The sequence below is a fragment of the Anopheles moucheti genome, chromosome X, assembly GCF_943734755.1.
Source record: "Anopheles moucheti chromosome X, idAnoMoucSN_F20_07, whole genome shotgun sequence".
Taxonomy (NCBI): Eukaryota; Metazoa; Arthropoda; class Insecta; order Diptera; family Culicidae; genus Anopheles; species Anopheles moucheti.
In genome coordinates, this window is record NC_069142.1 from 9198988 (window position 1) to 9225496 (window position 26509).

Genomic DNA, 26509 nt, shown 5'->3' on the forward strand with positions numbered 1-26509 from the left:
AGAATGGACAAACTGCACGAGTATCAGGGTTTGGCTGGGCGGTGGCACGAGTGGCGTTCCAATGCCCGCCAGTGGCATGAAGGATGGCGCGAACGCCATCCCGGTGGTGTGCGTCAGTACCTGAAGGACACGGTACTGAACGGTGGTGGAACACACACGGCCGCACCGACGGGCACGGACCCCGAGCACGGTGTCCGCACGGGATGGAACGAGAGTGCAGTCGACTTCTCGCACATCTACCGGTGAGTGTACTAACAGCGCGGAGTCACCTTCTAACCCTCCGTCCCGCAACTACAAGTGCGAATCATTTACATTTCCAGCCGTAAAACGCGCCTGGAGCTGATACGCATCTCTGCCGCCGTGATGGGTATCGAGTTTTCCTACGCGGCCGAAACGGCATTCGTCTCGCCGACGCTGCTCAAGATCGGCGTCGAACATCAGCACATGACGCTGGTCTGGTGTCTGTCGCCGCTGGTTGGCTTCTTTCTAACGCCCGTGCTCGGTTCGCTGAGCGACCGGTGCCGCAGCAAGTTTGGCCGCCGGAGACCGTTCATAATGTTGTTGTCGATCGGTGTACTGCTCGGTTTGCTGCTCGTCCCGAACGGTGAGGATGTTGGGTACGCCCTCGGTGACTTTAACCCGTACGCGATCAACACAACACAGCGCGCTAGCAACAGTAGTAGCGATGACGGCACGATCGCTGGCTACGTGTGGCAGGAACCGCCCGACATCGGTAGACAACGCAGCTTGGAGCCAATGTCGCAGCGTACCGCAACCATCAAGGCGGCACTGGTGCCGCCGGACATCCCCGCGCAGAGACCTCGCCATCCGTGGGGCATCTTCTTCACCATACTCGGCACGGTGCTGCTCGATTTCGATGCGGACGCCTGCCAAAGTCCGGCACGGGCCTTTCTGCTCGATGTAACCGTGCCGGAGGACCATGCCCGCGGGCTGTCCACCTTCACCATCATGGCGGGATTGGGCGGATTCATGGGCTATTCGCTTGGCGGTATCGACTGGGACAATACCTCGCTCGGGATCGTACTGGGCGGACACGTGCGGGCCGTCTTCTCACTTATCACGATCATCTTCATCGTGTGCGTCCTCTGCACGGTGACGAGTTTTAGCGAAATTCCACTGTGGATACTGGAGGAGGAGATCGAACGGCAGGATCCACCGATGGAGCTGCGTCCGAACCGTACCGGGAGTGACGAACCCGTCACCTACGGCGCGACGTTACACGAACGACCGTCAGATGGTGGTACGAGCGGTGACCAACAACCTGGCGCAAGCTACGCCGAACTCCCCGGTGAGAACTTCACCGAGACTAGCTTCAGCCGGCATGAAGCATCCAAAGCGAATGGTGACGCCACTAGCAACGTGAAGCGTAACATCGATGACAATGGCCGTGATACACCGTACGAGGAAGACAAACCAGCCGTTACGCTCGGTATGTACCTGATGTCGATCATCTACATGCCGCACTCGCTGCGGATGGTTTGCCTAACGAATCTGTTCTGCTGGATGGCACACGTTTGCTACTCGCTGTACTTTACCGACTTTGTCGGCGAGGCCGTGTTTGATGGAGATCCCAAGGTATAGACCGGTCACATCTGCGTCAGTTACTCTCTCGTCTAAGTGATCCAAATTCCTTGCAATTCCTTACAGGCATTGGACGGCACTGAGAAGTATCTACTCTACGAAGCTGGTGTGCGATTTGGCTGCTGGGGTATGGCTATGTACTCGCTGTCATGTGCCTGCTACTCACTGATCATCGAGCGGCTTATTAAGAGGTTCCGAGCAAAGAGCGTTTACGTCGGAGGGTTACTCTTCTACTGTTTGGGTATGTCACTGATGGCTCTGTCCAAGCATCGCGTCGGTGTGATCGTCTTTAGCTGGACTGCAGGTGTCATGTACTCAACGCTCTTCACCATGCCCTATCTGCTCGTTGCTCACTATCATTCGGAGGGTGTGGTAAGTATCTCGACCCGTCTATAGATACTCACAGGTGTGACGAGTTCACTTGTCTAATTCACAGTTCGAGTTGAACGAATGTGGCGAGGCAAAACAAAGCACCGGCGCCATCCGTGGGCTCGGCACGGACGTGGCCATCATCAGCAGTATGGTGTTTCTAGCCCAGTTTGTGCTGTCCATCTGTATGGGTTCGATCGTCGCCTGGACCGGTACGACGACGGCTGTTGTTACCATTGCCGCCATGTTAAGCTTCTGTGGGGCCCTTTCCGCCACACAGATCATGTACTTGAACTTGTAAAAAAAAACCGAACCCAAACCGGCTAAAGTATTGAGTTTTCCCGCATAACGGGCATCCACAAATACACCCACACGCGTCGCGTAATGTATGCATTACAAAATGGACGTGCGCACGTAAGCACTAGCGAAAATTGAGTTCAATATCGTATATTCGTACAGTTCCCTACGACCGGATAATGCGTTCGGATCTCAAAATACTATTTGAAAAGAAAGCACAAGAATGAAAACTGGAAATGGCAATATGAACCGGACGAATGGGAAATATTAAAAAAAAGCCTAACTTTGTTGCACTATCGACGGCAAAATGGAACCCACCCAACCATTTGCAAAGTGTTTAGCTTAATTATCATTTCTAGCTCGTATTGGCAGGCGTCTCAGTTAATTAAAACCCAACAAAGAAAAACGTAAAGCAACTCAACGTAGCGTAAAGTGCGTCTGTCAGTACAGTAAACATAAATTCTTATCAATATAACGAATCAACCATGGTAATTCTAGCTATACAGCAATATATGCATTAGAGGTGTTTTAGTTGATTGAATCGTTAACATGTAAACTTTCTTTCACACATCACAACGACGATGACGCCAACTTGGATGGTTTGCAGTGTAATTACTGATGAATAAATATTAAATTCTAAAAGTTTGTGTAAAATGTGTGCCCAAACTTTAACTGTACTCACTAACAATCGTTTCTTTTTGTATATTGTGAGAGAATTTAACTTCATTAGTTGGTAAACACTAAGTAAATAAGATTGCTCTTGCTACATTACATACTCAATCTTTTTGCAAAAAGGCCTCAAATGTTATTCTATTCGTCTAAATAAATAATTCATGACAAGGAGAGACAAACAGTCAGCATGATTTTGAGTTTCATGTCTCAGGAATGTTTGCAATGTCTAGAATATCAGTAATGCATTATGAGCCAACCGACCCAATAGCAGGTTAAAGGACATAAATGACCAACAGATGGCGCTAGCAGCTGTGAAAAGATGCCTCAGCCCGTCTGCTGATCGAGATCATGCGAAATCGCGTAGTTCAAACGTTGCGTATTAAAGCCACAACATATTCACGTTATAAACGAAATAAAAAGCTTAACAGCTTTACACCTTAAGGTTGTTTCGACACTTTTCTAGTATATCTTTGCGTATCGATGGGTACTCTGGATGGATTTTCAGCACCTGCTGGCAGATATCGATCGCGTCCGCGTACCGCTTGTTTTTCATGTAGTTAAAGGCCAGCTTGTAGCCAATGTTTGGCTTCGATTTCCCACAGTAACGCCACGCACTGTCGTAATACATTGCCGCCGTACGATAATTTTGCTCCTTCTCGAACGCAATGCCGCCCAGCTCGTACGCCTTCGTGCACGATTTGTTGTGCTGCAGCACGCGCTTTAGCAGATCCGTTGCGAGCTCATACTTTCCCGCCTGGTTGTACAGGTCCGCCAGCAGCAGCCAGCATTTCTCCAGATACTCCGCCTCCTCGAACGTCCAGGTGTTTTTCGCCACGCGCTTCAGCTGATTTTTGGCCCGCTGGCTCTGTTTTAGGATGACGTGTGTGACGGCCATACCGTACACCGCACCGATGTACTCGTCCTGGGACGCGATCGTGGTAAAGTTCTGCAGCGCCTGCTCGACGCTCTGCTTCTGGCGGGATGCGACGAGCAGAAAGTTTTCCAGCAGCCGGTGGTTGAGTGCCTCGTTATCCAGCACACCGGGACGGGGTTTCAACTCGTTCAGCAACCGTTCCGCCGTGCGCAATGCCATCGCCCGGGAATCCTTAATCTCGAGATCGTCCGCACCGATATCGATGACGGACCCTTCGCACGGCAAATCGCCATCGGGATTGAGACAAATCTCGATCATATTGTAGATTGCCTGCTGGCCCCATTCCTCGTTTCGGCGGCAGTAGTTAAACAGTCGCAGCGCACTGTTCGGGTTGCCCCGGTACCATTCGCACAACCCCTTGCAGTAGCTGAGTCCTGCCTCGCAATCCGATCGTGTCGCTTCCTCCTCGGCACGCTGCAGAAAGCTGGCCGCCTCCACCAGTGTACCGCTGCGTCGGAGCACTTCGATTAGGCGCGCCAGCGCCGTCCAGTACGTAGGCTGATAGAGCAGTAGCTGCGAGAAGTGGTAGGCTGCATTTTCAAAGTCCATCCGGCGGAAGGACAGATCAGCCATCATCACCAGCGCCACCTCGTTGTTCGGGTCGAGCTGCACGATCTGTACGCAGGTCGCCTGACATTCGTCCATACGGTTCAGCTGCATGTAGATACGGGCAAGGGACGCCATTACGCCCGCATCGTTCGGCGTGTGCTTGAGCGCTTCTTTGTAGTGTTGTACCATCTGTTCGTTGTCGCGTATCGCTTGGGATTGTTCCGCCATTAGGACACAGATTCTAAAAATCATAAACAGAGCAGAATTCACGTATAGTAGTACGCGGTCACTTACAAGTAGGATCAAATGCATACCTTGCAAGCATTTTGTTCTGTTCGCTCGGTATGCCGGTAGTTGTTTGATCGAGAAGCAACCGATGCTGTACTTTAAGCTGATTATCTCGTGCCTCCTTCAGGGTCTGCAGTGATGCATTTAGTTGTCCAGCTTTTTCTCGGATGCGAGCAAGCAACAGGTACTGTTTGGTACGCACCTGTAACGCCGAAAGCTCATCAGAGTCACTGCGGGGATGCAATAAAATTATTGATAATAAGTTAGAAACATCACCATAGCATTCTTTTCTTAGAATTTCCGAGAATATCCCAACGTACCTCGCTTTACTGCTCAACTCCTCGGCAAGTGTCTGTTCCGCGTTTTGATACTGCTTCAGCTTAAGGTACAGCTCGGCCAGATCGAGCTTCAGCGGATAGTTTTCCGGATGCAGTATCGCTTCCTGGTAGTACGCGATTGCCTTCTGATACTGGTGCGTACGCACATAGGCCCGACCCAACTTACTTGCCAGAAGTGCATCGTGCGGGCTCTGTCGTATTGCTTCACGGTACGCTTTGATAGCATCGTCCGGTTCCTGGATGGACATGTACGCATCACCGAGCATCAGATAACTCGACGCATTCGGACAGTTCGCTACCAGCTCGCGGAAACATTGTGAAAATGTTAAACGATCCTTGCGATGGTTCAGATAGATGTATGCCATCTTCGTCTTCGCCTGCACGTAATACGGTTGGTTCGGTTGCATTTTCTTCAACAGCTCAATAGCCTTCGTTTGGTTACCCTGCTGCAGATAGAAATCGGCCATCGCCAGCACTAAACGTCCTTCTTCCGTAGTTCCACCGACCTCGGTGGACACCAGCTCCAGTAGCTTCAGTGCTTCCGTATGTTGGTTGAGCTTTTGCTGTGTTTCAATCACCTCCAAGTAGAGCGTGAGCCGATCTGCTATATTGAGATACTGTCCACTACCTGCACCAGCATCAATGGACGCTTTCGTAGTAGGGCCACTTGAGGGCACTCCAATCGTGCCACCGGTAACTCCAACCGTCGTACCAATACCGCACAGGTTCATCGCCACAAAGAAACTCTTCAGCGCGTCCTCGTACTGCTGCTGGTGCTTTAAAATCATGCCATAAAGCAGATGGTACATCGGGTTCTCGCGTACCTTAAAACTGTGGCTGAGACATATCTCGAGGTTCTGTGCGGCACGCTGATACTGCTTCTGCTCGATGTGTACCTCCGCCAGTAGAAGATGCGCATTGGAATAAGCCGGATCGAGCTCCTGCAGGATGCGATTCAGAGTGGCCGAAGCGAGCCCAATCTCCCCACCGAGACGTTGCACCACCGCAAGCAGATACACGGCTTCCACCAAACCCGGGCAGGCTTTCACGACCGATTCGAGAAGGTTAACCGCTTGCAGTAGTACTGGATGTTGCTGCAATTCACCTGCCGTAGAGCGTAGCGTTCCCACCGACATGCCCTTCACGGGCGAATGTGCTAGCAGCTCGTGTACGAGCTGCAGTAGAAAGTCTGGATTGAAAAGCCGCAAGTACTCGGTACCGTAAGGGATTGCTTTCAGGTTTTTAAAGTGAGCCTCGGAGGCGGCTAACAGCAGCTCGGTCGCTTTAGGTGTATTGTCGGCGTGCAGCTTAGCTGTCATGAACAGTAACAACGGATTGGGAGTGCGTCCCTGCACCTCCGATAGAAACTCTAGCTGTTGCTTCACCTGATCCGATACACCATTTTCCAGCATCTGGCATAACGTGAGCCCGCAGAGTGTTTTGATCGAGCTATCGTTTACTTTGGTAGCGTTCTTGAAATGGGCCACTGCGTCTCTGTATCTCCGTTGCAGTATCGCTTGATAACCCAGCTCCGTCAGGTACTCCGCATTGGAACTCTTCAGCTTGACCGCTCGCTCGACCAGCTTACACGTTTCGGCCAGCACGTTCGCATCCCGGCCACAGACGACCGAGTAGAGCTGGCCCAGCTGCAGAAACAACTCCCCATTGCCCGGTTCTATCTTCTCAACCGAACTCGCCAGATACTGTAACGCGCTCGCACCTGCCGTGTAGTTACCCTCCTTTACTATCAGCACCATAATCTTCACCGTCAACGCTTCCAGGCTGGCCGGTTTCTCAGCTAAAATTCGGTTTGCCAGCTCCGACGTATGCTCCCAGTGCCAGTTGGCAAGGTGCGTTTTCATCTTCTCAACCAGCGGTATGATAATGGCCGGAAAGCCTACCGCGACCTGGTTCAGTACCGCCGTTGCTGCATCAAAGTCGTTGTTCAGCTGATAAAACCTAACCTGTCCGAGGTACGCATCGAGATGCTTGCCACCTATTTCCAGCGCACGATTAAACAGCTCCAGTGTTTGATTGTTTATTTTACCCAGCAGCAGCTCGCACCATCCCTTTAAGGACAGTATATCCGAGTGGTTCGGTGCCAATCGCAATGCTTTATCGGCGTACTCTTTCGCCTTCTCCGTTTTGCCACTCAGATGCAGAAACAGGGCAGCGTAGTACGCGGAATGGGCCGTCAAACGCTTCCGTTCTTCTTTCAGCTGCGCATCGAGACTGATCAACTCTTCCTTGTCGACGATGTGGCACCGTTTATGTGTGTACATGAGACAGAGTGTCACCGCCATACCGAGATCCGTTTCGTTGCGAAGTTGGTTCAGTTCGCGAATCCCTTCCTGCAGCCGAAACCCGTCCAATATCAGTGCGAGACCGTTCAAGAACCGGAAGCTAACGTCGTTGGTGTATTTGGCCATGGCTTCCAGCGCCGAACGTTGCATCGTATAGTAATATCGGTTTCGAGCGTGGTATATAATTACACTGCGGTAGTCGTGTTCTTCCATTTTGATGCTTTCTTGATGAATGAGCAATATCTCACTTTAGCTGCAAAAACAGGTGTATAGAATTTTACAGTTATGTTGCGAGCATAGTTACAATCAATGCGTTACCATAGCAACGGTTCGTTTACCTTCCGCTTTGCATACTACGATTCTTCACCGAAGCTTCGAACAACTCATATATATCTTTTACAGCTTTCTTCTACAGATGCACTTTCATTTGAAGCTTAGCAAGATGAAATTATAATAATAAGTAGGAACTCAATAAATAAAACACTTCACCATGTTTATGAAACCACAACCAAGCCTACCGCAATAAAACAAAACAAAACCATATCTGACAGCGGCATTGACGATCACGGTAGGAAATTTGGTAAAAAAAGAAGACACGAACCCGGCAGAGAAAAAAGGGCTTGAAACGATCAGGGAATTGTACACTTTAGTTTCATGTTATCGAATTCTTTTTCCAGGTGTCTGCAGTTTTAAAATCGTTAAAATCGATGTAGATTAGATGTGTGAAAAAAAGTGTTTCCCAAACAAATATTTCAATATCAAGTTTCAGACGTGTATCGGCCCTTTACACACTGTTCACACTTCCAGCAATTTTCCTTCTTTTTCCTCTGCCTGTTCTTGTCGCTCACGAGCGATTTGACAGTTCGGCCAGCTTTTGTTTACTCGTTTGTTTTGAATTGTAATTCAGGCGTAATTTCCATTAGCACCTCTTGTTTTCGTGTGAAATTATTTCATAATCTTCCTAATTATGTCCTGTTTGCTATCGGCGAGGCTGTTAGCATCGCGTATTAGTGCGAACCGTGCGTACTGTACAATGGGAGCGGTTAAAAATGATGTTCAACGAAAGAAGTTTGTGATTGATCTGGGCAAGAACGATGAGGCATATCTGCAATATTCGGAAGACCGCAACGTTATCAGCTTGGATCATACCTACGTGCCGGATGCTGGCAAAGGCAAAGGGTTGGGCAAAAAGCTAGTGGAGGTAAGCAAACATGAAGTCCCTTGTACTTCCTATCATGTTCTTATGTTATTTTTTTTCGACTCTCGTTCTCTCCCACTACAGTCTGCGTTTCAATACGCCATAGAGAAGCGACTGTTGGTCAAGCTGGAATGTGACTTTGCGGTCAAATATTACAAAGACAACGAATCAACGTACAAGCGTTACGTAACGAAATAAACCGCCATTATGCAGTAGGAGATGCGGAATAAAAGAATGAAATGATTTACATCGGTCGTTTCTGTACTCTGTAAAGACATGGACGAAACGAGCTGATTAGCCATGATTGGATTCATTCGGGGTAAGTTTATACGATTGTTTGCTCATTTCCTATACTGCTGCTCTTTATTGGCAGACCGTTTTTCACATATGCGCATGCTAAGTCTCACATAATACGTACAATTTAATACCAAACGGACGTCTAGCAAATCTAACGAAACAGTAAACGATAACAATCAAGAACTTACAAAACAACGGCACAACCTGTCACAGGTACATCGCGTCCTGGTTTGCCGTGTCCGTGCTAAAATCAAACGGCTCGAACTCAATCACGGGCGCTATCTCGTTCCGCCATACCATTAGCTTGATAATAATGTCACGCATGCGCTTGAGGATTTCCTTATCCATCGTCTGGAACGTGTACGAGTAGCGGAAGAAGATCTGCTCGTACATCTTAAACTCGTTCATGTTCGAGATGCTGCGCAGCAGAATTGAGATGTCGTACAGCGTCAGATACTGCCGCACATCAATCCACTCGTTGAACAGAAAGTCTAGCGTGTACTTCAGTGCGACCTTGTTCTCGCTGACCGATGTAAGAATCTCTTTGCTGTACATGCTGAAATTGGGATGCTTCAGCAGGCCTAGGTAACGCTTGATCATGCTTATCTCTCTGGTGCAGCCGAGGCTTTTGATCAGGATGCGCTGATAGTTGATATCGGTAGTTTCGCGGTACTGCTGCTCAACCTTCTTCCACACGGACAGCCCACTGTACTTGACGGTGGTGCACAGAATGCGCAGGAGTTTTTCCTCGCGCTGTTCGAAAGGCGAGACGGTTTGATTGTAGAAGATCGCCTGAAACAGAGCTTTATGCTGCTCGATGCAGGAAGTAACACCGAGCTTACATGCCCACTGCACGATTAGCTCTTTGATCAAAGGGTTGTAATAGGTAGTGTCGTTGCTGTGCTGTATCTCTTCATATTTGTCCAGTATGAGGTACTCCAAGAATCGCTACGAGATAAGCCCAATCGAAATGTTTGATTAAATTAAATTAGCTTTACTAGAATAGAATAGCGCAGATTAAATAGAAGACACTTTCCGCTTCCTTACCTCAATATGCCGGAAGCTGGGGAGATCCTCAGTAGCGTGATAAACAAACTCCAGATTGCTGAGTGCCAGCTTCCACGGTTGATAGTGTTCGTTATTCTGCTTCAAGAACGAAACCACATTAAATGCAATCGAGTAATTCAACTGACCCAATCGGGCCAGATTGAGCGCATCGTCCACTATTATCGCAAGCGTTGTGTATGGTAGATAGTGGAAGTTACCATTCAACACGTGTGCCAGCTTAATCCAATGGGACGGTTCATAATTAACTCGATAATAACCTGCAACGTAGGAAAACAAATACCTTAATACCTGCTCTACAGAAGAACACATTAGCCAATTAGCAGCCTACCAATGCCGCTCGGGTTCACTATGATCCAGGAGCTGTTATTGGACGCTTTACAGTCCGACTTGACCGTAAGAAGGTTTTCGCCGTCCGTCAGCCAGCGCACTTTCTCCACGAACAGCCGTTGGTTTGTATCGTTTATAAACGTTACCGGTACGGTCCAGAGCTGTTCTGCCGGTTCCTCCTCGAACGGTAGCGGAACCTGTCGCAGCTCAAAGACACCCGTCGCATTGTTTCGCCTGATATTGATGATGGGATACTTCTCCAGGCTGCTCCAGCTGTACAGGAAGCTGTGGAAAACACTGTCCGTACGACTCACACCCTCCACGCCATTGTTCAGTATGTCAATCACATCGATCGATTCGCTCTCCATCCGGTAGCGGAAGTACTCCCGTATGAAATGATCAAACGTACGCTGTCCGAGCGTGTAGTTCATCATGCGCAACACACTCAACCCTTTGTACTTGACCAGCTCGAAGTGTGTATCCTCCTCCCAGTGATTGGTGAAGATGTTCAGTGCGGACGTTTTGGTGTTCATCTCCTCGCGCATCGAACGCAACCGACCCTCCAGCAGGAAGTCATCCAGTGTCGTCGAATTCCTGGTAGTCATCTGGAAAGTAAGACAAGAGGAGCTGATAAGAACACCGAGTCTTTACGTCCCGACTGACACCACGTACGTTGCGCAATGCCAACGCCTCCAGGTACAGCGGTATCGATTCATGCAGCCAGTACGTTTCCTTGTTTTTGTAATCCGCCAGCTTGTGGATGAACAGCTTGGCGAGCTCGTTCGCCACCTCCCGGCTGATGCTCTTATCCAGCGGTGGAAAATAGTCCGCCGACTTTATCAATCGCTTCTCGCTCGACAGCACCATACCCTCCTTGATCTCGTACGTCGTATGGTCGATGTTCGGTATCGTCACGTACCGGATCACCTCGTACGGGAAGGGTACGCCCAGATACTGTTCGTAGATTTGCAGCACGCGCGAAAAGACGCTGGTCGCGTTCTTGATGTTTTCGTCGTACCGTGTGCGGGTGAACGCCAGCAGGCTTACCCTGCTCGTTATCCGGTACCGCTCCGGCACCATATCCGTCACGACGAAACCAATCTCCGATGCCCGCACCATATCGGTGGTATTGTACGTATCCACCACAATGTCACCCGTCTCCATCGGTTCGGACATTTCCAGGTTCATGCTCGATGCCGTGTTCATGTCGCTTTTCCGCGCAATGTTCAGCTCGAACGGTGACCGGAAGTTGTGATCGTCCATGCAGGGATACAGCCGTCGCGCATTGTTCGGTTCCAGTACAGTCGCTGCAAAGTGTCTGCACAGTAAGCGAATTAAAACACACAACCGTACGGCGGCAGTGCTTGTTCCGGAGCAGTCTAGTCTAAACCTACCTGTGAGCCGGTGCGTCATCCTCGTAATGCGTGTAGTACAGCCCCTTATCGTTGGTCATATTGCCGAAAAAGTTCACCTTCACGATGTAGTAGATGTCCTTCTTCATTTCCGTACCCAGAAAGATGATCATCTTTTCGTTTGACTCGTCAAACTCAATATCCAGAATCTTAATCGTGACGAAGTCATCCGCCGGAAATACTGGATGATGGTAGAATTTGGACTTATCGATAATGGTAGCATTTTCCACGCTACTACTATTCGGTCCACCCTCGTCGGAGGCCGTACCATTCGTACCCATCTGTCCGTTCCCTTCCGGCATTTCGTCCTCGGACTCATCTTCCTTCTCTTCTCCTTCGATTTCCCTGCCGTCCAGCAACTCTTCGCGTACGTCACGATGGTGGTGGGTCGGTAACAGCGTTACGGGCACATTCGCATCTTCCCCAACTTGGCGTCGCTTTCGACGTCGGTTCAACCTCGGCAGCGAGTACAAATCTTCCTCGCTGAGGTCCCAATCAAGATCCTCGTCAAAGTCATTATTGGTGAGCCGAATGCTCTTCAGCACGGTTACGTTCTCTAGCCGGATCTTGAGGTTCTTCACGTTCAACTCGATGCGTTTGTTGTTGGGCTTCTTGGACGTTACCGTCACCCAGACGATACCGGTATAGCTGAATGGGTGTTCCGTTTCGTTGAAGACGGGATGTATGAACAGCCGGTAATGCTTCGGTATAACGTGCTTCGGTATGCGAGCCCGCTTGTCGATCAAATACGCACGGTGGTTGAGGAAGTCCTCCAGCGTCAGATTTGGCTTGTGCTGGCGAGGAGAATGCAAGCAACCGAGTTTTAATCCACAATAAGGCACCCCCCTCCCGCTCCACGCACAACAACAAAAACACTCACCTCATAAGCATACTTGGTGCTGAAAAATATCGTAAACGCCATGAAGAAGATGAACACGAATATCAGCACGGCGATGCTGATGCCGCGGCAGATCGACACGAAGCATCCACCTTTGCGCTCATACTCGATGTTACCGTCCTCGACCGGTGACCCAGCGGTAAATGCATACTCGGACGCGTCCCCCTGATGGTGATGGTGCGGCTGACCGTACGGGCTGTACAGGTGTTGCGTCGGGGGTTGATGGGCGGTGTGGCGGTAGATCTTCTTGCGATCCCACTCGTTAAGGTTCATGGCAGTTATTCTACCTCCGCTTTGCACGGTATTTGGCCAGCACGAAAACTGGAAAGCGCGCGAACAACAACAGCAGCAGCAACCGGAATCCGTCGTTAGAGAGCTTTAGTGTTGATGGGGTTGTGCGGCTGGAATGGGTGCCAGTTCGCAAAGCCATTCGAAAGAAAGGCAGGGCGAGACAGTGAGCGAGAAACAAACGGGAAACAAATGTTAAAAAAAAAACAATATTAACACGTGATATGGTGGTGCGCGTGGGTTAATTCAGATTCTGTTTTTTTTTTTTTTTTGCTTGCTCTAACTCGTTTTGCAAGATTTTGAGATGAAGCTAACGCACTGGGATTAATGTTCCCTGCTCAGGAACGCACTCTTCAACCTTCACAACTATTATATCATCTTATTTTTGTTTGCAAACGAAAACAACACCTATTTGCCGTAGAATTCTGCCTAACTTCGCTCACTAATGTAATCAGTCTCGTGCAGAAAGACGCTTTCGGTGCGTTATCCTTTGTTTACGCTATTGATTGTTATTGCCGGAGGACCTCTACAGCTATACAACGCCACGCACTCTCACTTACCCATGGGGAATCGGTCGGTCCGACAACAAGTGCGCAGTCGGCAACGTCCTAAAGCGTTACTAAACTCCAAATACCGAAAGCGTGTGTGCACACACGAAGGTAGCTGCAGCAGTATGCCCGGGGTTCGACACAGTGACTAGCCACCAGTGTGCCGCGCTCGCACCATTCTAGATAGATGACAATCCGCTTGCCACGCTTCGTTTCGCTTCATTTCGTGTCTTTTGCCATCGGCGTTCAATGGTTATTGCCGTTCCTGCTTGCTCTCCTGTTGCTCGGGTGTTTGGACGTTTGCGCTGTGTCTCGTCGCTACGGCTCGGATGACCACCTTCCCTGGATTGCCGGACCGGGGGCGCGGGGGCAGGTGTTTGCCGCAAGCACTACAATGAAGTATTGTTCTTTTTGTTCCCTCCTTTGCCCCGTTGGGCGTTATAAAAGCGAGAGCTGCAGTGGCTTATCACAATGCAAATATCATTACACTTGTGCGACAGACCCTAAAGTATATGCGTCGCCAAATCTGTTGATCTCGGATCGAATGAGATAGTGGCGCGCCTCGACACGCAGCATCAACATGGTCCGAGGTAACTGGATCGTGTATCGCATGCACTGACGTTTATCAGTAAGAGAATTCCAACAACATCCACAGTTATTGATGATTTATGCTTCATCTAAAAAGATTCTCCTGTCTGAAAAGATTCTTTACATTTTCCTTACGTCAAACTAAGATCTTCATTGCTTAACTCATTAGTTGAAGGTGTTATGTGCGTTGGAGGAACGGAATTACCTGTCGGTATTAAAATTCTCGCAATGAAGAGTATTTTACATTGACCCAATTAAACACACCCTGAATATCCCGCCCTCCTACACGAGGAGAACAAAGATGGACGATCGTCCCAAGAGCGACGCTTCTTCTTCCACTCAAAGTGGCCTCATCTAACTATTTTTTTGCTGTTAATTCAATTTGATACCTGTTGCGTCTCATCTGCAAGGTTAAAGCTGGTAAATATACGTGCATTATTCTCCTCACTCCTCGTCTGTCATACAGCAGCTATACCGGATGGGGAACGTTATAGATCCACATCTGAATGGGGAGTGTCCAACAACATTGGCGATGTGATCGATTCCGATTGTATATTGTTGTTGCTGCGAAATCACGTTGGTGGAACAAGGTTTTGGATTTGTTTGCAAAGCCTATGGAGCGGTGACGGCATGGATTATTTTAACATACATTTTAATCTCATCTCGCAATGAACATAGGAGGAATTGTGTTGCTACGCTTATCGTTATTTCAACAGATCTAGGTATAATGTTTACGACTCCCACAAATTACGGTTCAAAACTTCGTCTAGGGTGACGTGTGTTGCATTTGTTTAAGATCATATTGCGAACTGTGAAAGAAACGTCGTTTAGTCATGTCGATAGGTTATTAAATATTGTACAGTTGGACTATTCAACTATTGATACATAAAGTCACCCGTAAAGTTATTGCCTTAGTTACTTATATGGTATTTTATTGAGCTCTATTGTATGAGACCTCAATTTCACCTAATTGTTTCTACAAAGTTCAATTAAATTCTTCAGACATTGGACGAGATTGAAATTATGAATTTGAACAGTTCTCACGCGATTAACTCACTTCTAAAGGTCGGTCTATGGCCTTCTATCTTAATCAGTTTTTCCTATAGTGTCCAGAGAATAATCAATTTACCAGGAAGTCTTTGTCATCTAAAAGCTCTTGAATTTTAAAATTTACAACTATGTAATCGATGCTCTGTAACTTATTATTAGTGTTAGTAGCTCCGTTGTTGCATTTTTATATAAAGATGCAGAACATTTGAAGATCTCTGAGACCTCTCAAACAGCCTTATATTTATATAATTGTAATTCGTAATTCCATTGTGAAATTAGCTCACTTTTCATTGGAATACAACATGAACTTAATTAGTGTTTTACTAATATGAGCTTTTTATTAATATGCTGATAAAAGTTAAAGATTGAAGGTGAAAGGACGCCTATGTTGCGATAAACTAAAAACAAGTTTGCTAAATGCTATTGTTCACTGAAGATAGCTTCCATATCAATATTTACACACTCCTCTTTTGCAAGCGTTCATTGCATATAAATAATATCAAAATATACCTGTATTGTTTTATTTGCGTTGCTCGCGCATATCTGTCTCGCATCCGCCCACAAGCGGTGAATTCCATATCGAAACAATCACTCAACATTCACACCTCATTTGCCACATTGTTTGCTTGGGATAAATATTGACCGAAGAAGTGTGCAAGGTTTTCTTTGTTCACCTACCACTTACTCTATCCCCAATTTATTGACCGGTGCAGGTTGCTACTAATTGCGGTTCCCATTTTTCGCCGGGCCCTATGTACACAATGTCACCCAAAAACCCAAGCCAGCCAGCATCTAACATTACATTCGCATTGTGGTTTTTTTTTCTACCAGCGTGCTCACTTTTGCTTCCGCCATTTTTATTTTTTGTTATTTGCTTTGCTAATGGCATACGAGCAAAAGCGGCGGACGGTACAAACAAAATGGGGGACGACAGGTATTTAACTTCATGCTGTGTAATCTTAACTATCGGACATCAGGGACATTGCTTCTAATCAATCCATTAGGTGGACTAACTTTGGATGCGTTGTAGCAGTTAAGTAGCTGGTAAATTCGATCGATATCTTGACAAGATGTAGCATAGCAAGCTATACGTTATGCGTTACTGAAGCTTGCCTACATCCGTGGCAACGCGTGCCCGCGTCCATGAATAAGATGTTTGCGAGTAAATTCCTCAAACAGGACAAATCAATCCCAAGTAGGGATAGGACGGGTGTGTGACATCTTCACATCTACCTTAGGGCTCTTGGGATTCCGGTCGTATTGATGTAAGTTAATGAGCATAAGCACACATCTGCGAAGGACCGGACCACCAGCTGCAATTGGGACCGGGGGTAGTAGCACCGGTGAAGCGAACGCAACAGTGCAAACCAAGACGTGTGTATCACACGTCACCACGGTGCCTACACTTCCGTTAAATTGAATAATGCGAGCAATCCACTTCGGTATCCTTCAAGTGGTTGGCTGTTTTGTAGCTTGATTGGATAATGGTATTTTACTTTTGCGCTCCTAAGCACGTTAATAGGCAATGCGGATCTTGCGGCCGCTAGTAGTACCGCTGCGCGTACCAACGGCTCGCGACAACAAGCTAGCAGCTCATGCGTGACCTGTGGCGACTTTTAGTCTCTCGGTTGATCTTAAGACGGGAGGACGCGCAAGAAAGTGCGCCAGAGCAAACTGTGTGTGTGTGCTGTGTGCAACGTGTGTACATTGGTGATTTTCGCTCTGTTTTGTTTTAAATTTATTCGGTTGGCGTTATCTGATGCCAAGCAATCCACTGACGCGTTGCGGGCGGTGTCTGACAGCAGTAGAACATTAAAGGTAAGACTATCTGGGATACTTCACTACCGACCGGAGAGTCTAGAGATACTAGCAGCTAGGTGTTTGGGTGGTTGATGAGAAGGAATGTTTCAATAAATATGGTACGATGTGCAGTGTTTGACGCGACCGTACCTGAGCAGGAAGACAGTAGTAGGAGGAGTCGTCTAAGTCATTAGTGATCGAAGCTACTATCAAAACCATATCCGCTTGGATCAAACACAAAGACGTCGGCAGTAGTGCGTACACACACACACAACGAAAAGATCCCGATCAAAGATACGTATTGAATGAAGTGTTTTGTGATGTCGTCTGTTCGCCATCCGCTTGTTTGGTCGGGCGCGCAATACACGGCAGGCGTTGCAACTTCCGGTACCAAAACCGGCGAGCGGTCGGGTCCATAATGACGAAGTACACGAACAGTATGAAGCCCTGTATCGGTGCGGTTAGGCAGAACAGGTAGGCAAACAGCTTGTCCTCCGTGCCGGTGGTCAGCATGCCGAATATCCACGGTAGCCCGAGCAGAAAGAACAGAAACACGGACAGACGCAGCTGGGCCAGCGTCATTGCGTGGTCGGCCGTCTTGGTCAGGTTGTTCGGTATCGTGAAGATGTGGTACATCACTATCACAAAGCTGACGAGATTGACGAATATGATCAATCCGATCGGTAGCAGCAACCCGTACCAGAGTGCGGTACCGTGCGGGTAGCAGATGTCCGACAGGTTGTCGCGCTTCAGATACAGCGTGTAGTCTAGGCAGAGAAACAAGGTGACCACCAGCAGAGGGCCACCCCAACAGCAGACCGTTGCCTTCAGGATGAAATGGGCCGGCCGTAGCTGACCGAGCACCTTAACGTAGCGCATAAACTGCAGGTAGGCGGTGATCAGCATCCACATGAACGTCACCAGTATGATGTAGTGGAAGATCGCACCGAGCAGTGCGCATTCGATCTGGCTGATCCGGTTCTGATCAATGTCCGGACCCTCGAGAAAGATGATAATCATCTCGATCGCGATCGCGCACGACAGCTGCAGTAGTATCTTGCTGCTCGCCTTCGAGCGCCAGGTCGGGAACAGTATGGCGGTGGCGAAGATGCCCACCACGCCGAGCAAAGACATCGAGCAACCGATCGCGGATATGATGTCCAGCGCAAGTGTACCCTTGTCCGCGATAAACTTCTGCGAAACGCCCACCGTTTCCACCATCTGGATGTCCTTCGTCAGGCGGGAGAAGGACGTCAGGTGGAAGCACCCGCACAGCGACAGGGTGCCGGAACTGTTTAGCAGCCGGCACTCATCGTACGACCAGTGCCCGAACTCGGTCGAATTTGTCGCATCGAACGACCAATAGCCGCAACGTCCCGCACGATCACGGACGAGTTCGCGGGTGTAGATCGGTATCTCGTCCGGCATTCGCGAACCGTACCCCGGCAAGTTAACGCTGATGATCTTCGAGTTGGGCCGCGCAATGGTACCATTTTTCGTTTCCCGAAAGGCGTGATCGTTGTAGTAGATGGTGATGATAATGCGCAGCGGTGGTGCAGTCGGCATCGGCTCCTGCGACTCACTGGGCGGTGTAGTGCCAACCTCAATAGTATCGGGATCCGCTTCCTCTTCAGTTGCGGCGAGTGCTTCATTTAGCTCATCCAGTCCTTCAATTACGTGCTGCGGAATGAACGATCCTATTTCAAGATCTCTTTCCACCAGCAGTGACTCGATCGATTGGTTCATGTACAAGTACCTAAAAGATATTGGAAGATCAGAACAACGTATATCAATAGCCTGGAGCATAGGGTCAGTGGCAAAAGTCTTCAAACTCACCGCAGTCTATAACCGTGAAAGTCTTCATGCTCGTCCGCTTCCAACCCATCCGAAACGACGTCAGATTCTGGAGGAGTCTTTTCACCTCGGAACAGGGCTAATCCTGTCACGTTCGCCACACTGGGATCTGCTATCAACACAATCAACCTCGCGGTACGAAACAGCACCGTGCCATCATTCTGACGGTGCTGCTGTACCGTACCCGGTGCCTGACAATCGTACTGATCGCCCTGCATCAATGCCGACGTATCATGGGATAATGCCAACTGGTTCACAATGGTTTCGGTAGCGTCCAGCAAAATGTTGGTGGTGTTCAGTGCCCTCTGCGATAACACCACGGTCGTTTCGTTCAGATACATCACCCGGCTCAGGATGTTGCTAACGTTGCAGAAGTAATGTCTACCGGGGTCTTCCCGACCCTCCGCAGCCGCCACGGTCGTGTCGAGCAGCGTTGGTACGTTTTCGAGCGTTTTTGAGATGTAGAACAGATCGGCAGGGATGACGTCCTCCGGGAGGGCCAATGCATCGCTCGCCCGGTTGAATACATCCCCCAGCACACTTTCGTTCAGCTGGCCAACGCTGTACCGATACAGCAGGTCCGTTGTGGGACGTTTTTGATTGGAGCAGAGTTCGCTGCCCGAGTTCCAGTCCCAGGCGCATCCGTACAGGTAGTCGCCCAGGCAGCGTCTTGCGATCGGTAGTCCGCTGTGCTCGATCAGGCAGAGATTTCGGGGCGCAACCGTTTCACCTAACCGTGCAGGCCACCACACATTTTTCCCCTGGGCGTGCTTGAGACTTTCCGGCAGGCAGTACTCTGTGCTGTTGGTCGCAAGGAATCGAAAACCATCACCAGTTAGTGACTCGAGTGCGAAAGTTAAGCTTTTATGCATTTGATAGTAGTCCAAATATTCTTCTGGTAGGTCTGGAACGAAACAGGATAGCAAAAACAAAAATATCCATCAACACAATACCTCTCTAGCAATATTTTAAATTCTTTTTTGTCTTTCTTATCTTTCGCAGCATTCATTCGCGTGTACAAAACACCCACAAGATGGGGCGACATCCTCTTTCGTTGCTGATAGTGGTACTATCGATAATGCTGCTACCGTACGGATACACCTGGAAGGAATATCGGATACGCAGAAGCATCGACCTGTCCGCTGCGAACCCGCTCATATCCGATACGAAGCTGCCGACCGATCTGGTCCCATCGGGTTACAGTCTCTTCCTACACCCAATGCTCGAAAAGTCCACCTTTGCCGGGCGCGTCAACATCACGATGATGTGTGCCAAATCCACCAATCAGATCACGCTCCACGCCCACCACGATCTCGTTGTGGACGAGCTGGATCTGGAGGTAGTGCAGATGGGCGTCGACAGCAAGATCCAGATAAGGCGCGTGGATCGGGTTCCCAAAAAACCACTGCTAGTAATTTACTTCCACGACGACCTGACGGTTGGGGTCGCCTATGAGGTGCGCCTTAAGTTCAACGGTAACATTTGGGAGAATGTGGAAGGCATCTTCGAGGGCAGGTACAAGCAGCAGTCCAACAGTGGTGGATCGGATGCTGTTGGTACGGAATCCGAGGGTGTGATAGAGGCCGAAGAACACACCTACGTTGGTACGTACTTCCGGCCACATAACGCACGTCGCGTCTTTCCCTGTTTCGACGAGCCTGCGTACAAGGTGCCGTTCAATGTTAGCATCGTGCGTCCGCGAACGCACCACACACTGTTCAACACCGAGCTAGAACGCACGGAAGATCTATCGTCCAGCGATGCAAAGCACGTGATCGATGTGTTCAAGCGTACACCGCCGATGTCGACCTTTACGTTTGGCTTCCTGATCTCCGACCTGCAGGAAGTGCCGTCCATGTCGGCCGAGAAGGATGACGAACGCATGAAGCCGGCGATCCGCATCTGGGCGCGACGCGACTTCCAGAAAAATGTGGCCGACGTGCAGCAGCGAGTCAAGCTGGCGCTCCAAAAGCTCCAGCAGTACTGGGGCGTGCAGCTACCACTCGAGAAGCTGGACGTGGTGGCACTGCCGGGATTCTCCTACGTTAAACCGGCAGACAACTGGGGTTTGATTGTGTTCAAGTAGGTAAAACACAGGCGTTGTGAAACCAGTTGTATGTAAGTAATCGTTTTCGTGTATCTTTCAGAGAAAGTGAGCTGATGAGAGGATACTACAACCTTGCTCAGGAACTCGTCTACCAATGGCTCGGCTCGTGGATCACTCCGGTAATGATGGAGCACGAAGATTCTTGACACAATATAACGCTCTTCTGTCCCTTCCCCAACAGCACTGGTGGAGCGATGCGCACGTGAACAAAGCTATCGCTGGGTTCCTCTCGGCAGACACCGCCATCAAGATTGACGGTGGTGATGAGTTCGAGGGCAAATACCCAATGACCATCCTGTACTCGATCTACTACGAGTTTAGCAAACGCTACCCACATTCACGCATCACCGCTATGAAGCAGGAGACGACGTGCAGCAAAACTGAGCTGGTGCTGCGTATGCTCAACTACACGCTCGGTGAGGACACCTTCCGGCGCGGTTTGCAGAAGTTCATCCAGCACCGCGAGTACAAAACGTTCTACGGTGATGACGTTTGGGAAGCGCTCACCAAGCAGGCCCACCTCGACCAGCGGCTGTGCGAATCGGTCACGGTGAACGATGTCGTCAACTCGTGGATTACCAAGGATCGCATTCCGATGGTGAAGGTGGTACGGTCGTACGAGAACCGTTCCGCCACCATCACGCAGCGGCTGTATTTGCGCGAGCGTCCGCATGATGTGCCGGAACAGGATAAGATGCTTTGGTGGATCCCGATCGTGGTGGTTACGCAGGATCGTTTGAACTTTGCCAACATCAGCACGGTGAAATGGATGAAGCAGGTACGCGAGGTAAAGCTGGAAGAGCTGCCCGGACCGGATGAATTTATCATCGTCAATCCGGAGGAGATCGGTCCGTTCCCGGTGAACTACGACGAGCGCAACTGGAATCTGCTTGCTTCCTTCCTGCAGAAGGACGAGAGCCGAACTAAAATTCCCGTCTACACCCGGTAGGGAATGGACCGCAATGGAGCGCATGTTTTTTAATTGCATAATGCTTGCTACATATTTGCATGTACGTTGCATCTTGAGAATACAATAAGTTCAATAACACTACTAACCTATTTTTCCTCCTCTTTTTCTCAGTGCAAAACTTCTTCACGACGCATGGAACTTGGCATACGCGGGTGATCTTAGCTTCGGTACCGCCTTCAACATGACACTCTTCATGAAGTACGAGCGTAACCATCTGGTGTGGAATCCTGTGTTCACGCTGATCGATCACATTGGCCGGCACATTGATATGTCTGCCGTGCACAAAAAGTTCGAGATGTACGTCCGCACCCTGTTGACGCCACTGTACGAGGAGCTGGTTATCAACCAGCAGGAAAACGAAGAGATGTGGAAGGCAAACTTGCGCTCGTTAGCCAAAAATTTCCTGTGCCGTGCCGGGTACAAACCCTGCATCGAGGAAGCGCAACGTGCGTTCAAGAAGTGGATGGATAGTCCGGATCCAGATGCAGGCAATCCGTGCGTATCGCCAGTAGTTTTCAGAATATCAGAGTTAGAGTCAGAGTATTATCTGGGTTTTACTATCGTTGTTCTGCTTTAGAGTTGCCAACCAGTACATATGTCCGGTGTTTAAATGGGGTACGCGCGAAGAGTGGGAGTTCGGACTACAGCGTGTCATCAATTTCCCGGAGTCGCGCGTCAAGAGTGAGCGCACGTACCTGCTCAAAACGCTTGCCGGCTGCCCAAGCCAACCGTTCAAGATTGATCGTCTGCTGAATATTATGGTGCTGGAAGACAATGGTAACTTCACCGACAACGATATCAGCCTCATCTTCAAGATGCTTTCCGGTGGTTCGAGTGGCTACTCGACGCTCTTTAACTTCCTGAAGAATAATTGGGATGCAATCAAACTACGGTAAGACAAAAGGATGTGCCAAACACATCGTCACGAACACCGCTTTTAATGCACGCTTTCTGTACACATTCATACAGATTCAAGGACCGTGAATCGCTGTGGGACAATATGGTCAATTCCGCCACCGGGTTGTTCACCACGCAGGAAGGCTACGATATGGTGTCGCAGCTGTACGTACAGCACCAAGGCGAGTTTGGTACGGCGGAACACATCATCGAGAAGTCGCTGAAGAACATCAAGGAGGAAACGAAATGGAGCGACGAAAATCTGCCAGTCATAGAGAACTGGCTCGACAGCTTTCTCGCCAGCAACGGTGTAGCGGATCAGAAGTTTCTCGGTTGATCATCGGCGTATCAAGCGGAAGTAGTTGTATTTTAAAGCAATGTTCATTAGGTTCAAGCAGACAGAACAAACACGTATAAAAATGCTACCGAATGGAGATAGAGCTAAGGAAAAAAAAAGGATGTAATGGTGTACTGCAAGATAGACAAGCAAGATAGCTCCAGAAACATTACAAACGGCTCTTTAGTGGTGTTGTTTTTTTAAAGAATCTTGATGTAGAGCTAACATAGATGAGAAGTATTCGTGTCAATGTGTTAGAATGTTTCACGGCGGGATGTAGTAGCACCTAATGCCGGTGTCTGAAAGATTCATTGCTATGCTAGGCAGCCTGATACGACTACCCGCAAAAAAAGAAATCTGGAGAAACAATAAATGATCGTCTTACCGATTTCATTGCTCTCGGGCTCCGATAGTTCTGCTTTGTCCAAGTCCTTCGCACACTTCGTGGCGATGTGCAGCAGCAGCCGCACGGTGTACCAATCATTGTTAGCCGATTTCCAGAAGTTCTCCACCCGCTTCACGCGGGTCGTTTTGATTGCGGCAAAGATGTGCTTCAGCGCTGGCAGTTGCTTGCGGTGGATTTTGAAGTACTCTTCGATCTTTTTGTCGTACTCTTTCAGACGCAACGTGTCCGGTGGCTGGGAACTGGAACGATTCAGCAGTAGTTCGACCGTGGCGGAAAAGTACCTCCTACAGTCCGCTTTCCGATGGGCCAGCACGGTATCGGTTTTAACAAGGGTGAAATCTGGTACCAGATGTGCCTCGCACCAGTACGATCGTGGCGGAGCGTTCTTTTCCAGTTTCACCTCGTATATCGTGCGGTTCGCTGCGAGACGATTAACGTTACGTTCCGGTTCTCCCCACGTGACGTGAGACTCGCGCAACTTTTTTAACTTCATATTCTTTAACTGTTCGTCGTTGGCGTTGGTGAAGCATAAGACACCGTCGTTGCTGGAATGATCCTCACGCCAGAACCACCGCTTACCGTACACGGTGAGGAAGAGTTTATGGCGTGCCTTATCAAAGTACAGATACATACCGGGGCCTGTACCATCGGCAGTGGCTAAACTGTCGCCCTCAATTTGTACCCGCTGGTGTGCGCCACAGGCAAAGCTCTGCAGATCCGAAGATACGATCGGGATGAGATCTCTGAACTCTGCGAGGTCTCTATTGGGCATGGTTTTGGTATCGCTTACATCTCGCCTATGTGCATGATGCGTACTGTCCTTTTGATCAACGTAGACCAGATTGGAGCTATTGCTACACTCCTTCGAAGCATCGTACATTTCAACCAACAACTGCCCCTTTCGGTTGTTATCAATCGAAAAGTTTCCATTCGCCGTCATCGCCAACCTTAGCATACTAACAATGTTCAAACTGCTCTTTCTAATACTGAAACAGTAGCGCTGGAGGCTTGAATATCGCGTTGTAAACTCGTTCGCATCACAATGCAGCTGAAGAATGCTAGCTTCCCGGTATACACATAGCTGCGGCAGGATAGCGGAGCAATTGTGGAACAACAGCTGTTCGGACTGTTGATCGATGCGTACTGTAGCACAGTCTTGGTCTTTGCTGTAGTCCGACTCAGGTAGCGTCAGTGGAGATCGCTTTGGTAACGTAACAGCTGCATTCCATTTAGGACCAGGGAGTCGTCGTACCAGCTCGCCATACTTTAGTAGTCTCCTCGCAGAGATCCACCACTCGGAGACGTTCATGGTAAGCAGAAACTTCCGCACCTCAACCATCTCAGCTTCATCCAGATCGTAATAGTCCGTAGCGGTACCGGACTGAACACAGCCATCCTGCCAGGGTCCTGCCGTACGGATACCGACACATAGCGCTCGGTTCGTCTGCTCGTATGTCCGCAACGCGGTAAACCCGACTGGACATCGACAGTCGACCGGTATCTTCGACCGTTCCACAAAGTTTAGCTGCGGGACGGGATGTTCTTCACACCGGTTTATCGTTACGAAGGTGGCTGAGCTTGTTTGTGATGTACCTGCTACCTGCAGTACCGCGGCAACTAACAGAAGTTTCAGCGCACTTCCCATCCCGCCGGAGGATGACGTGCATGGTAGACTCATCGCACATCTACCGTTCCCAGTGGCGTGTACTTCGTGATATTGAACTTCCGCTTCGGTCGTTGGGCACGTTTTTGCCTTCCAATCCCTGCTTATCTAAAAGCACGGATGCACCGGCACAACACCACACAGTGATCTATTCACGTTGCACAACGTGTACACGAAGTAGGCAAACATGTATATAACACACACTCACTCACACTCACACCCGGCAAGGTCAAAATCCGCAACGCTGCTTCCGTTCGGTTCGGCGGCTTGCCAGCGAATGAACGGAATGCGAAAACGTCACCACGCATCGAGCCCCGGACAGTTTCTCTGTTGCGGGTAAGTGCTGTGAGGATGGTGAAGTTGCAAATGCTGTTTGTGTAGCTTAGTGATACCCCATGTCTAAGCTTTCCCTTCGATGTAACGCCAAAACAAAAAAATGCCGAACGAATTAACCGACTCCCCGGTAGTTCTCAGCTGTGCGAGGAAATGAAACAATTCTGGCGTTGGGCAAACTGTTTAATAAACCCCCCCTTTTAGTACTTTCAGTGTCAACACGTACACGCCGCGTACTGTTGGTACTACGGCTTTGTTTACCATCACCATTAGTGAGAAGGGTTTTAACGAACTGCACTAGAGGTTTGTGAATCGGGGTACAGTCATGCTGTTGCACTGCACCTTGTACTCTTAACTGGAGGAGGGGAGGTCTTTGATCAACTTAGAACGAACTTGAATGTTCTTAAGCATATATATATATGGTGCATGTAGTCTTATCATGCTAATCTGCTCATCTGACCGTGATCGTCTGCCTAGTGTATGCGAAGATGTGCAACCGCAAGCGGGGAGCAACGCCGAAATGTGGTTGGGAATATTTTGCTGTAAAACGTGCCTTTTTTTAGAGTTGCCTCAGGTTCTATGCTATACATCTCCCTACACAACAGCCTAATGTACCTCTAGAATCTCTGGAACTCCGCTCGTCTAATCATATGCAAAGTATTAACGAGCTCTCCGACGTGCAAACAAGCACATCAACTAGAAAATAACATTGAACTCATTTAGACACACGCTTTTACCACAAAGAAGCCACTATTATTTCGTGTGCGCTCAGCTCTGTATGATAGGTGACAACCATAGCAAAAACCCACAACAACAAAAAGACATAATTTTGTAAATAATTAGGCAGCAAGCGATTGTAACAACCCGTTCTCTACTGGTCGCTAGTATCACCGAGAGAAACAACAAGCACAAAAAAACCCTTCGCTGTTCTAATAATATCAAGACGCTACCGATTCGCTGTGGGTGTAACAAGAAAGGGGTTTGAGCGTTCAGCGTGTGGCAAAAAACACTTGCACTTGCACTTGTGCACGGCAACACAAACGGCAACTGGGAAAGTTCAACCTGTGGGCGCAGTTCGTCCACCAACGACCGATATTGTCGCGGACCGGCAGGGCA

At 49.0% G+C, this 26509-nt stretch overlaps 6 protein-coding genes across 7 annotated transcripts; 3 read left to right on the forward strand and 3 right to left on the reverse strand.

Annotated features, from left to right (window-relative positions):
- LOC128307118 (proton-associated sugar transporter A) lies at positions 1 to 2429 on the forward strand. 2 transcript variants are annotated; one of them, XM_053044847.1, is made up of 6 exons: positions 1 to 142; positions 221 to 242; positions 321 to 641; positions 738 to 1596; positions 1669 to 1974; positions 2039 to 2429. In XM_053044847.1, the coding sequence occupies exons 1-6, from the start codon at positions 4 to 6 to the stop codon at positions 2270 to 2272; spliced, it is 1881 nt and encodes a 626-aa protein (XP_052900807.1). In that variant the 5' UTR covers positions 1 to 3; the 3' UTR covers positions 2273 to 2429. The 2 variants fall into 2 exon arrangements, with proteins under 2 accessions (XP_052900807.1, XP_052900806.1); XM_053044846.1 differs by having other exon boundaries at positions 4 to 242; positions 321 to 1596.
- A 398-nt stretch (positions 2430 to 2827) lies between these two features.
- On the reverse strand, positions 2828 to 7565 carry LOC128306951 (tetratricopeptide repeat protein 21B-like). Its single transcript, XM_053044631.1, has 3 exons — positions 5032 to 7565; positions 4738 to 4941; positions 2828 to 4664 (listed from the first exon to the last, which is right to left on the reverse strand). The coding sequence occupies exons 1-3, from the start codon at positions 7563 to 7565 to the stop codon at positions 3371 to 3373; spliced, it is 4032 nt and encodes a 1343-aa protein (XP_052900591.1). The 3' UTR covers positions 2828 to 3370.
- A 596-nt stretch (positions 7566 to 8161) lies between these two features.
- Positions 8162 to 8837, forward strand: LOC128306822 (protein NATD1-like). Its single transcript, XM_053044440.1, has 2 exons — positions 8162 to 8553; positions 8635 to 8837. The coding sequence occupies exons 1-2, from the start codon at positions 8320 to 8322 to the stop codon at positions 8746 to 8748; spliced, it is 348 nt and encodes a 115-aa protein (XP_052900400.1). The 5' UTR covers positions 8162 to 8319; the 3' UTR covers positions 8749 to 8837.
- Positions 8838 to 8895: 58 nt separating this feature from the next.
- Positions 8896 to 12921, reverse strand: LOC128306821 (aminopeptidase N-like). Its single transcript, XM_053044439.1, has 6 exons — positions 12535 to 12921; positions 11637 to 12448; positions 10915 to 11560; positions 10244 to 10847; positions 9895 to 10172; positions 8896 to 9795 (listed from the first exon to the last, which is right to left on the reverse strand). The coding sequence occupies exons 1-6, from the start codon at positions 12823 to 12825 to the stop codon at positions 9055 to 9057; spliced, it is 3372 nt and encodes a 1123-aa protein (XP_052900399.1). The 5' UTR covers positions 12826 to 12921; the 3' UTR covers positions 8896 to 9054.
- A 3264-nt stretch (positions 12922 to 16185) lies between these two features.
- On the reverse strand, positions 16186 to 25075 carry LOC128306837 (uncharacterized). The gene is made up of 3 exons (XM_053044459.1): positions 23377 to 25075; positions 18663 to 19584; positions 16186 to 18582 (listed from the first exon to the last, which is right to left on the reverse strand). Exons 1-3 carry the CDS (start codon positions 25073 to 25075, stop codon positions 17115 to 17117), a joined length of 4089 nt encoding a protein of 1362 aa, XP_052900419.1. The 3' UTR covers positions 16186 to 17114.
- On the forward strand, positions 16665 to 23403 carry LOC128306838 (aminopeptidase N). The gene is made up of 7 exons (XM_053044460.1): positions 16665 to 16844; positions 19683 to 20762; positions 20828 to 20906; positions 20969 to 21732; positions 21869 to 22252; positions 22335 to 22649; positions 22727 to 23403. The coding sequence occupies exons 2-7, from the start codon at positions 19714 to 19716 to the stop codon at positions 22989 to 22991; spliced, it is 2856 nt and encodes a 951-aa protein (XP_052900420.1). The 5' UTR covers positions 16665 to 16844; positions 19683 to 19713; the 3' UTR covers positions 22992 to 23403.
- Positions 25076 to 26509: the final 1434 nt, after the last annotated feature.